Source organism: Tamandua tetradactyla, chromosome 1 (assembly GCF_023851605.1).
Source record: "Tamandua tetradactyla isolate mTamTet1 chromosome 1, mTamTet1.pri, whole genome shotgun sequence".
NCBI lineage: Eukaryota > Metazoa > Chordata > Mammalia > Pilosa > Myrmecophagidae > Tamandua > Tamandua tetradactyla.
Genome location: NC_135327.1, coordinates 40,429,970 through 40,442,265, shown reverse-complemented (window position 1 = coordinate 40,442,265; position 12,296 = coordinate 40,429,970). Strand labels below are relative to the sequence as shown.

Here is a 12,296-nt window from a genome sequence, read left to right as displayed (position 1 = left end):
TTCTTAAAAGAAAAACCCAGGAGAAACTATAACCAGTAAATCCGCTGACTTTTATATTGGGTGAATGAATGAACTATGTACTCTTGAGTGTGTGCTTCTGTGATTTTCCAAGGAAATGCTTGTGGAAGAAATGGAAAAAATACGAAATGTGTTCTCTAATTGGGAGGGGAGGGGATGCTACTCTGATCACCCGAATGTGAAACTCTTAGAGAGCAAATTCTTTCTGCCCTTCTCAGGAGGCTACTACTTGACAAGCGCCTACGGAGCACTTTCTCTGATCAAGAATTTCCAGGAAGAACAAGCAGCGCGCCTGCTTAGCTCGGAGACCAGAGACACCCTGCGGCAGTGGCACAAAAGGAGAACCACCAACCGGACCATCCCTTCTGTCGACGACTTTCAGGTATGGAGCTGGGGCTGCAGGGGGTGCCACAGGGGGCCCCACACTGTTTCCCAAGGAATCCTGAGCTGGCTTGCATGGCACATCCAAACTCGGGGCCCAGGATGTCCCCCATCTGCTAAATTATCCGGCAGAAATCGGATATTTTAGGCCACCCTCTGACCTTGTCGTTTCACTTCTGTTTCCTTTAAATAAAAAAATACAAGTTTGCCCCAAGTATTACTGTCCTTAAATAAAGTCTGTGAAGGCAGGCTTTCTCCCAGAGGTTCAGCATGGATTGCTGAGTATGTGAGCAGGCAGGAAATAAAAAAGATGAAAGAAATACATGGCCCAGTAGTCGGGGTATTGTATTTCTTCTACAAACAGTATTTATGAAGGAGGCCAATTGAGGGGAAACAACAGAAGCTCTTCACTGACATTTTCCTAGGTTCCCTCTGAGAAGGGAGAAAGGTGCAGTGCATGGACCTCTTTTCCTTGCCCTTTCTCCTCTCCACACCACCTCCCGGAAACAGGAGATCCCAGAAACTCATCCGCTGTCGCAGCCAGTCAGGGCCCGGAATTTGAGCATGAGCATCTGTTCTAGTTTGCTAGCTGCTGGAATGCAATATACCAGAGACAGAATGGGTTTTAAAAGGGGGAATTTAATATTTGCTAGTGTACAGTTCTAAGGCTGAGAAAATGTCCCAATTAAAAAAGTCTATAGAAATGTCCAATCAAAGGCATCCAGGGAAAGATACCTTGGTTCAAGAAGGCCGATGAAGTTCATGTTTCTCTCTCAGCTGGAAGGGGACATGGCAAACATGGCGGCATTTGTGGCTTTCTCGTGGCTCTACAAAAAGAACTCTCTCCAAAATGTTTCCTCTTTTAAAGGATTCTAATAAGCAATTCCACCTTCAGTGGATGGAGACACACCTCCATGGAAATCATCTAATCAAAAGTTACCACCTACAATTGGGTGGGTCACATCTCAATCAAAATGCTCCCACCCAGTAATATTGAATGAGGATTAAAGGACATGGCTTTTCTGGGGTCCACCATAGATTCAAACTAGCACAGCGTCCAAGCCACGTCCTGTCTTGGGCTCCGTGTTGGAATTTTTCAGGACTCAACCATGAGCTGGTGACCAGAAGTGTGCTTCCCAAAGAGAGGCTTGCAGGATTTGGGGTATAGAACTCTTAGTTCAACACAACAAACCCTGATTTGCTTATAGTCTATAAAATTGTAAGTCTGCAAATATCTTCAAATAATGTTCTGAAGGTTTTTACATCAAATTATAAAAGCTGCTCATGTTTTGTTGTATGTGCCACTTGGTGAATTTCCAAACAGGGACTGGAAAAAGTGTGATGATTTATCTCTAGGTCCAAGTTTCCCCCTTCTTGCCTTTGTTTTGCATTCCCAATGCCCTGAAAATAATTAAAGGTAGACTTGTTCCAAAGTCAGTTCATCTTTGGAAAGCAGGAACAGCAAGTTCTTCTCCACGATTTTAGTATTCTCAGAAATCACTTCCCCAGGCATGTAAATAGAAAAAGCAAGAAAGCCTGCTGCATGACTGGCCCCCTGCTGTTGGGTTTAAGCATAGTCCACGTCTTAAGTGATTTAGCAATGAGGCCCCTGGTCTCCTATCCTGGTGGCAATCTGGGGAGGAGATTCCTGAGATGATGGACCTGCGAGGGGAAGATCGGTGGAAATGAGAAAAGCTTGTTCTTCCTTCTCCCTACCTGCCACCAGACCCTCCTCCAGTCTCCTCTCTCCATCTGGAGCTTCTAATCTAGAGACCCCCAGACACCACTGAGCCCCTTCCTTCTGCCCTCCCACCCCTTTTTGACCTTGCTTACTTTGGAGATATACCCTTTCTTGGAAGATAACTTCAGAAGGGGAATATGCAGCACTCAACTTAAGTATCAAAGCAAAACTCAGACACAAAGCTATATTTGGAGCTCCTAAATCAGAAGTCACAGACACAAATGCTTCTTCACATCAGATGAGGCAGCACACCATAGTAAAGACTTTGGGATGATAGCTCTGCTACTTCCTAGCTGTGTGGCCTTTGGCAGATTACTTAACCTCTCTGTGTCTGTTTCTTCATTGCTTGAATGGGGATAATGTATGCTTCCTTCACAGAGTTCTTAACTGGATTAAATGAGTAAATACACATAGAGTGTGCAAGACCGAGTTGTGGGGATGGGATGGAAGAGAGGAGGGTGGTAAATTGGAACCTGCCTGTGTGCACTTGAAAATATGCAGATTCAAGAGGTCCCAAGTCTGTGCACCAGTCACCAGCTCACTTTTGCAGTCATTGGGCTGGCCAGACAATATCCTTCATAAAAACAACTAGAAGTGCCCACCATCCCCCAGACACCAACACTTCCCTTCATTCTTGAAGAAGGGCACCAGGTTTAGGAAAAATAATTCCTTTTTTTTAAAATTGAAATTCCAATTTAATTAGTGTCCTGTATTTTATCTGGTAACGAAAATGGAGACTGAAGAAGGTGAACAAGTAATCCAGGGACAGCCTGCTACAAGTTTATGCCCAGTCTGGATAGCCTGGGCTTTTTTTTTTTTTTAAATATTTTGTGACAAATATGCCTGGGACAGTACCACACCTGCAAACATTTCCTTTGCATTTAATTAGCTCCATATCCAAAGTCTTTTAGCCAAAATAAAGTTCTCTTCCTTCCAACTTTTCCCACAAGGTACACAGAGCTACTTGGAGCCTTCTATTAGGTCAAACCACATGAAATCACTATTTTTTTAGTTCAAAAAATGGTCAAATATTGGCAGTTTCTTCTGTTTCAATCCAGTGGTATTGCCCTTGCTTAGACTTCATAAAAAAAGCATATCAAAACTGAATACAGCAGGGGCTGCTGTACCTCTACATCTCAAGTGTCTCATTGTTGACTACTGGTTTGGACTCTGCTACTGTTTGGTTTACTTTTCAAGCTGGGAACTGTTCAAGCTTCATGGTATTAAGCAGAAAGGGATAAAACAAGCTTCAGATCTGGTTCACACTCTTAAAGAGGTATTTCCTAACCAGTCTTTATGATCAGAACCAGAGCAAATTAAAATATCAGTTCTCACAGTCATCCTCACCACTGTCCCAATTGAGACCAGCGTCCGTTCCTTGTCATTCGAATCCCTGTGGCCTAACCTTAGACTCGGTGGCAAGGCAGAGCCTTAGAGTGGTTTCCAGGCTAGACCTTTCCTTTGTACTCAGTCAAGCTCATTCATTGGTCTCTCTGGTTTCCTCGGACCAGGCCCTCTGACTTTGTCACCATCTCTCTCCCCACCCTGCAGAATTATCTCCGAGTGGCCTTCCAGGAGGTCAACAGTGGCTGCACAGGGAAGACCCTCCTCGTGAGGCCTTACGTCACCACCGAGGATGTGTGTCAGCTCTGTGCCGAGAAGTTTAAAGTGGGGGACCCTCAGGAGTACAGCCTCTTTCTCTTCGTCGATGAGACTTGGCAGCAACTGGCTGAGGACACTTACCCTCAAAAAATCAAGGCTGAGCTGCACAGCCGGCCCCAACCCCACATCTTTCACTTTGTCTACAAGCGTATCAAGAATGATCCTTATGGTGTCATTTTCCAGAATGGAGAAGACGACCTCGCCAGCTCATAGAAGATGCCAGGGACTTCCTAGCGGTGCAGCCAAAGTGCGGGGCTAGGAGCACTGCCCTGTGGCTTCCACGGGCTTGAACTCTGAAAGCAATCACCTCCTTGGGGCCCTCTCAGTTCAGGGAGTGGCCAAGGACATCTTTAGCTCCCTTGCTCAAACAAGGTAGCTGAGGTCCATGAAATAATGAGATTCTCCTTCAGTGATGGAGAATGGCATTGGATGGGCCGAGGGTTCTGAGATCATTGGTCCAAGGGTTCTGAGATTGTTAGTACCTACCCCTCAGCCAGGTTTTTTGTTGACTTAGATGTATGTATACATGCTGAGAAAACAAGGTACAAGTTCTTGAATTCACCAGCAGGTGTTCAACAAGACTGTCCGATGCAGTGCATCAGGTACCTCCCTCAACTGTGTGGATGGCTCTATCCTTTTCCTTTCTGTTTCTTTCTTTCATTCTTTTTTTTTTTTTAACTCTTAAAAAAAGAGCCTTTGAGTTTTTATATATTTCATAGAAATTTTTATAGCAGTTGCAGGTAAACTGTCAGGATTGGTTTTTAAAATATTTTTGTAACTTTAAAATATTCTATAATTATGCATGTGATTTTAACATTTAATATTCAAAGATAAATCTCTTGCTGGATTGGAGAGTATTGCATTGTAAAAGTTTCTCTTCTGTAACTGGATGTTCAGGCGACTTTGTGGGGAAAGTCTGCTGGATTTCTTGAAGCAATATGTACTGACACTGGCCACAGAATGCCTTTAGAAATTTGACGTACTGTTTTCTTTATTCATGTTCAGTGGTGTTGTGCTGCTTTGTTTTGTAAACAAGCGATGCTGAGAATAAGGAAAGAAATGAATGTAGACAGAGGGAGGGAAGAGAATATACAGACTCATAAAGGACTAGGGAGTTGAGTCTGCTGGTTCAGGCTCTCTGGAGGAAGTAGGAAAAGACAGTCAAAGGAACCAAGGATGCTTAAAATACTGTAAATATGCAATGAGATTTGGTAAAATCTATCCCATATGTTATTTGCTTATGGAAACGATTTTGAAGACCCCATGAGGGAAAAAAAAAGAAAATCAATGCTAACCCACATCAATCAAACTTAACAGCATCAAATTATCTTGGACAGAAACCAAGGAATGTGTAATGTGGCTTTGTTGAGTTAAATAAGATGCTGTTTGGAAAAGAGTTTGCAAAGTCACCAAAAAACATTATAGGAATGTATGGTGAAGTCAAATTTGCAGGTTTATTTAAAAAAACAAAACAAAACAGGTTTTTATAAAGCCTGTTCACAGGCACACAAACAGGTAGTTACAAAAACATGTTATTGTTCTGTGTAAAGAAAGACTCGTAGTCATCGTATTGGGTTGGTTTTGTGCCTTGTACCTTTTGTAGCCTTGGCTTTCTCTGTACATTTAGAACTCTCAGCACATACTGTGTTGTAATTCTTTTTGTAAATGATTTTTTAAATGGAATTTTGCACATAATACATTGTAATACTGTATAATAATCATGCGTGAAAATAATTTTTGAAATACTCTCGGGTTGCCTTTTTTCTTTTTAGAATCGGAATATAATTACACACCACACAATGCCATGTAAACCGGAAATCCAGGCTGGCATTTGTGGTTAGATCTCTATAGAATGTATGGAATATAAACAGAAAAGCTCGCATTTTTCAGTAGCTCACGTATTGATATGGACAGAAGTTAAAGAGCACGAGGGAAAGAGACTCTTCTGATTTGAAAAGGATTTCCCAGGTTATTCAGTTCAGTGCATTGCTTTCTTGCACCAAGACCAAATCCCAGTAAATGTGAACACAGAACTAGCTATGGTCTCACAAACACCCCCACTTCCCGGCACTCCCTTCCGTGTCCTTACACAACCTCTGAAATGCTCTGGCTGAGAGCTCAGTGCTGTTTCGAAACCAACACGAGGGCAGAGGTTCTGTCGTCTTCATTGCATATTCCCGGCACTTGGAACTGTGCCTGGCACATACGAAGGCTTTCACAGTGACCTGTTGACTGAATGAAGGAAAACACAAGTGCAAAAAGGCTTTCTGAACCATCATTTCTAGCCCATACTTGAAGATCAGAACATGAGCCAGATGGATGGCCTGCTTTTCATATTTATGATGAATTAAAGGATGACGATTCACCCCATACAGTTGTCCTTCCCACTCCAAATAAAAATGGTTGACCTTTGAAATCATTCCATCATTGACTTAACACAGCTCAAGATGTCTTCATGGGAGGCAGGCAGCCTGTGCCACCTCTGGTGGGATGAGTGCTACATCAAAACAGGAGAAGTTAATATGTGTAGAAGAAAAAACATCACAAGACAGTCCCGGTTTTGTCATTGGGCAATGGTTCTCTGTTAAAATTACAACATAACATATGCCCTCGCTTTTTTCCCCCACGCAGACATTTCTCACTTCTCAAATTGCCAGGAAACAGACTGGTGAAGTTTGGAAGAGCTAAGGGGAGAGTAAAAATATACATGCTGGGTGGAGGGACAAGAGGATGTATTTCCAAATCTAAAAATATGTTCTAAAAGTTGAATACCAGCCAGAGGAAAGGATTTTTTTTTAATGCTGTGTGCGCTGCCAAATAATCCCCCCTGAGGGACACAACAGAAATAGAAACTGTTCAAGTAGTTCAGTATCATGTGGAAGTTACAACTTCAGATCTGTAGGAAAACAAATGGGCAGGAGCCCCAGCCTTGGAAGCTTCTATCTCAAAGTGGCTGCCCCTCTTCTGGGTGTCTCAGCCTCATCTCCTTCCCGAGGCTGTGAAATGGGGGCATGGGGGGGGGGGGAGCTTTGATGAACAGCAATGCCTGGTGACTCCCCAAGTCTGAGGAAGGGTACAGGAGAGGCTCCAAAGAACACGCAGTACATGGGACATGGGTGTTTGAAACGTCTGGCAGTATCTGATGATAAAATCCCCAAAGTCATTATTCAGAACTATTTTCATGATGTTGAATTTGAGACCTAGTTGTTTCTTTCATTTACCATAATCAAGTTGTATAAATGAAAAAGAAAATCACAGAACATTGTGGAATCATCAGCAGAAGGGAAGGAAGGGAGGGGGAGGGAGGGAGGAGGGGAGGAAGAGGGGGAAAATGTCTAGGGTTAGTTTCAGGGAACAGGCTCTTATTCGACAAAGATCTTCAACATCAAAGGATGGGTGGCAGTTACCACAAACCTTTCCCACACAGCCACTGACCTTGGTAGGAAAGTAGGCATGGGAAATTCAGCAAATGATTCGGCAAGGTCTGGGCCCATCATTTTGATAAAATGGTAGACCCCGTCTGCCCTCTCGTGGCTCAGCAGGGTTAGGGACGTGGCACCTTCTTACCCCGCCTTTAACAAATGACTCTAATGAGAGTTTACCATTTGAAAGAGAACTTTGCCTAAATTCTGAAATTTTCTACATGACATCTAGCAAATTGCTATGTAGACGGATCTGAGTATTTCCAACAAAGTGGACAAAACCAACTAGAATTACTGTGCCCAGCCTCCTTCCTCCGTGCCCCTCATGCCAGTGGTCCTTGGAGGTCTGGCCCTGGGCTGAGGACAGGCAGGTAGATGGCCAGGGGGCTGCAGTCCCCTTCCGGGTCTGCCCCTGCAGTGCTGGATGACACTGAGCAGGCCCGAATCCCTGTCACCTGCTCTCGCTTTCCTGGGGAAACGTCACCACAACCCTGGAAGCAGTTTTCCATTGGGACTTCCCTCTTGCCCTTATTTGACTCTATTTCTTCCCTCCCCTTTCTCCCCATGACTCTGCAGGCAGGACTCCTTCAACAGCAGGTTTTAAAATGCTTTCGTTTGATGACAGGCCTGCTTGCCATGCAGCAGGCACTGATGTGCCACATCCTTTTCTGCAGCTTGTTCTCCATTTCCATCCAGGGTCTGAATGCATGAAGCTACCGATGCTATCAGCCTGCTCCATCTGTCATGAAGACCCAGTATCCGTCTTTCTCTCATTTTAGAGAGATGAGCTTTGCATCTTGAAATCTACCTGCGGGGTTTTCAAAACTCTAGATGCCCAAGTGGCCATACACCTCTGTAGGGGAACCCATGTATCGATTTTCCCTACGACTGCCTGTAGAATATAGGGCTGGGAACCTCTAGTGTCGGTCAAAAGGCCAATAGTGAGATATAAACACTAGCAGCGCCAGCCAGACCTACAGAACTCAGTCTTACCTGGCAGGCAGGAGACCGTGGAGTATGCAACTTCTAGTTTGACGCTGTCCAATAGAAATATGATGCAGGCCATATGGGCAAATTTTAATGTTCTAATAGTATTTTTTAAGCAGTTTTGTTGAGATAAATTAAAAAGGAAAAAAGAGACCAGTGAATTAATTTAGTAATATATTTAATTAACCCATGATATCCTAAATATTGTATCTCAACAAATAATCAATCCAAAACAAATAGGTGATCTCACAATCTTTTTCTTTTTTTAACACTAGCTTTTCAAAATCTGGTGTGTATTTTGCATTTACAGCCCATCTCATTTCACACCAACTGCATCTCAAAGGCCCAGTCCCATGTAGCTAGTGGTGCAATATGGAATAGTGCTCTACTAAAAAATATATATATATGTATATTTCTTTTGGTGGGGAGGGGTGCATGGGCCTGGAACCAAACCTGGGTCTCCTACATGGCAGGCAAGCATTCTACCACTAAACCACCTGTGCGCCCTTGAACTAGCATATTAACCAGGAATAATTTTTTATGCAATTTTATTGAGATGCATTCACACACCATATAATCCATTCAAAGTATACAATCAGTGACTCACAGCATGATGATATAGCTGTGCATTCATCACCACAATCAATTTTAGAACATTTCCATTACTTAAAAAAAATTAAAAGAAAACCCAAAACAACACATATCCCTTATCCACCACCCCCCCCATTATTATTTTGTCTTTATTACTCATCTACTCATACACTGGATAAAGGGAGTGTTGGCCACAAGGGTTTTACTATCACCCAGTCACATGATGAAAGCTGTATAGCTATACAATTATTATCAAAGGTCGACGCTACTGGATTACAGTTCAAAAATTTCCAGAATTTCCTTCTAGCTATTCCAATATACTAGGAACTAAAAAGAAATATCTATACATGTCAGTAGTCATAATTATTTGTTAAATCCGAATTTCTCAGTTACACCTCCTCATTTGATCATTCTCTCAATCTTCAGGGATATCTGGGCAAAGACCATTTTAACTTCTTCATGCTAGAAGGAGATATCATGCTGGGGTAGAGGAATGAAACTGATTGATGTTCTTGGAGAGACTGCTACCTCTGGGTTTCAGGGCTCATCTGGCACAGGACAATATAGAGGGCTTAAGTTTCTGAAAAAATAAACTTACTAAATAAAACTTTTGTAGAGTTTCAGATAGAGCCCTGGGTATTACAGGGTTTTCAGGAATACCCTGGGTTGGAGCTTAGCATATCATGGCATTAGCCAGATATTTCTGGCTGATGCTTGCATAAGAATAACCTCTGGAATAGCCTTTTGACTCTATTTGAAATTTCTTAGCCAATGAAATTTTATTTTGCTTCCTGTCTTTCCCCGTTTTGGTAAAGAAGGCATTCTCAATTACATAATGCTAGGGCCAGGTTCATCCACCAGGAATAATTTTTAATACAAAGAAATATAGGCTTATGCATATATAAAATAAAATCACATCTGCAGGCAACATCTACAAAGAACCATGCGTGTGGACTGTTAGACATGTATGTGCCCCTTCCCAGCAGAGAAGCATCTCACTTCTCAGGATGGCTGGAGGTCAGCACGTTATTCATGTCAAATGTTTAAGCCCTACTATACCAGAAGCCCCATTAGCTGTTAGTTTTCATGATCATTACACATGTCCAACTGCTCCCACATTTTCCCACTGGTGTTCATTTGATTCTTGCCCTTTCATGCTGTTACCTGCTGGTACTTTCTCCAAGAAGTAGAAGAAAGGTTAGTAACAGGTAGTGAAAGTTTAAGAAAAATATATAGGATTGGGATGACTGATTTGGGTGGAATTTTTTTAAAAAAATGTGAGTGCTAGTCATGAGTGTTTTTGGTGGTGGTGATGATGGTGTGGGTGTGAAATGGAAGGAGCCCATTTTCCCCAGGATCCCCACTGGCCAAGAGTATGGTCAGGGCCCACAGCCAGCGGTGACTTGTGCCAAGAAGGGGAAAAAGAAAAGGAAGGTTCCAAAGACAAGCTTGCCCTCTTCCAAGTCAGGGCCAGAGTGAAGTTCCACGGGGAGCCATCTGTCTGTCTCCCTGAGGGTCCACAATAGCACTTCCCAGAAAGGAACTACCATTTAAGTAAGCTTAATTAGAGTGGCTGATTATTTTTTGCAACTTTTTCCCCAACATTTTTTCCTTTTAATTTTATTTATGATATTAACTTCTTTCTATAGGTATTTATCTATACATTGATATCATTTAGCAGGATAACTCTTAAAAGCATTATGTTTTAACCAAAGGAACAAAGTATTTAATGTGGTTAATTTTCTTTATCTCTGATGTCTGTAACTCTGGTTTCTTGCCAACTCTACAAATTATGAGGAAATGGGCTTATTTATAAGATTGTGATTTTGGTCATGTTTTTCTTTCTCATCCTCTTTGTTATCTGCAGTCTATAGAGGCAGAACAGACTTAAATATCTAATATGAACCAAACAGAGGAAAATCTACAGAGAATGGCACACTGCCAAAGTCTCTGACCAACCAGAAATGACTATTCAGTGAATCAGCTAGGCCATCGAGAAGCTTCTGGTTTTCACTAGCACATGCTTGGCAAATGGCAAAATCAGTTTAAGGTTTCACTGCTGAAAATACAGTCCATGAACCAGCAGGATCAGCATCTCCTGGAAGCATGTTCGAAAATGCAGCATTTCAGATCTCTTCCCAGACCTGCTGAATCAGAATCCACATTTTAACCAGGCCCTTGGATGATTTGTGTGCGTTTTACAGTTTGATTGAGAAGCATTAGTTCAAGGCATATTTGGAGCAATGGCATTCGTGTAGCTGATACAATTAAAGAAATGTCGGTATGCTGCTGTAGTAATTCTGGAAGAAAGGAGAAGAAAAGAACGTATAAGGCTTACCACAAAAAAAAAAAAAAGAAAGATATAAACTCACTTAAAATCATTCAAAAGAATTACCTATAAAAGACTTAAGTTTGCACCTCACAATTATCCATATTCTTTCTCTGAGGCGGGTAGAAAAAAAGACTGAAAATGAGCTGGGTTGAAGAAAATAAGCTTCGTGATTTTGACAGGCGTTGTCTTCTTTACTTAGGTTGTGTGAGGACAAACAGAAGCTGAGTCAGGAGGTTCTTTCTGTCTGGACCAGCTGCTTGTACATGCTTACATGGGTGTGTGTGTTTGTGTGTGTGTGTAAATATGCAGGGACAGCACCCTAGGTCTGTACAATTAGCCAACACTGTCTGCATGTGATGCGGGAAGTTTATGAGCTTTTTTTGCATTCTTAAAGGACAGCCAACTTCCTTTTAAAGACATTTCATTCCCCGAGGATCTTATCAATTTTGAAAAACCTCGAGGAAGCATTTAATAAATATATTTGGTAACCAGGGAGTGAGTTGTTTGAAATATCTCTGGAAAGACAAGCTCTTTTGCAATCACCAGCAGGCTGTTTCAGAGGGAAAGGATGGGGGAGCCTTGCAGAACTCTTCCATTTCTGCAGGTATAAATTCCAAACAGTCCTGGATCCTCCTTTGCTTTTCTTGATGACATTGGTCCATTCACATCATTCTGCCCTCTAGTTTTTGGGGTGAGTTTGGGTTTTCTTTTTAAATAAACACAATACCTAGTTTACAAAGTCAAATCATTTGAAGGCTTATAATAGAAAGTTGGAATTCCCTGCTCTTCTGCCTCAACTCTGATGCCTTCTCTCCCAGACAATTCCTTCAGATTTGTTTCTATATTTCTAAAGAATGTGCTTATACTGTTGTCTAATATTCCTTTTTCAATTTTAGACTTTAATTATTGATTCCATATTCTGAGGAATCAGCTTCTTATACAAAGGTGAGGATCTAGCTTCTTATACAATGTCATCGTCTTACCACATGTACACATGCATGAATTTTTTCTTCTTCATCCTCCCTAGTATTAGTTTCCTGGCTGCTAAAACTAATACCATATGTTCTAGTTTGCTAGCTGCCAGAATGCAATATACCAGAAATGGAATGTCTTTTAAAAGGGGAATTTAATAAGTTTCAAGTTTACAGTTCTAAGGCCATGA

The 12,296-nt window shown here is 41.9% G+C and overlaps 1 protein-coding gene across 7 annotated transcripts in view; it reads left to right on the top strand.

The window, feature by feature from the left end:
• Nucleotides 1–5,548, top strand: part of RIN2 (Ras and Rab interactor 2) — a 286,859-nt gene extending 281,311 nt beyond the window's left edge. For all 7 annotated transcript variants that reach the window (XM_077114814.1, XM_077114813.1, XM_077114810.1 and 4 more), the window contains 2 exons: nt 237–400; nt 3,692–5,548. In XM_077114814.1, coding sequence (XP_076970929.1) covers nt 237–400; nt 3,692–4,015 — 488 coding nt within the window. In that variant the 3' untranslated portion in view covers nt 4,016–5,548. The remainder of the gene's footprint in view (nt 1–236; nt 401–3,691) is intronic.
• Nucleotides 5,549–12,296: the final 6,748 nt, after the last annotated feature.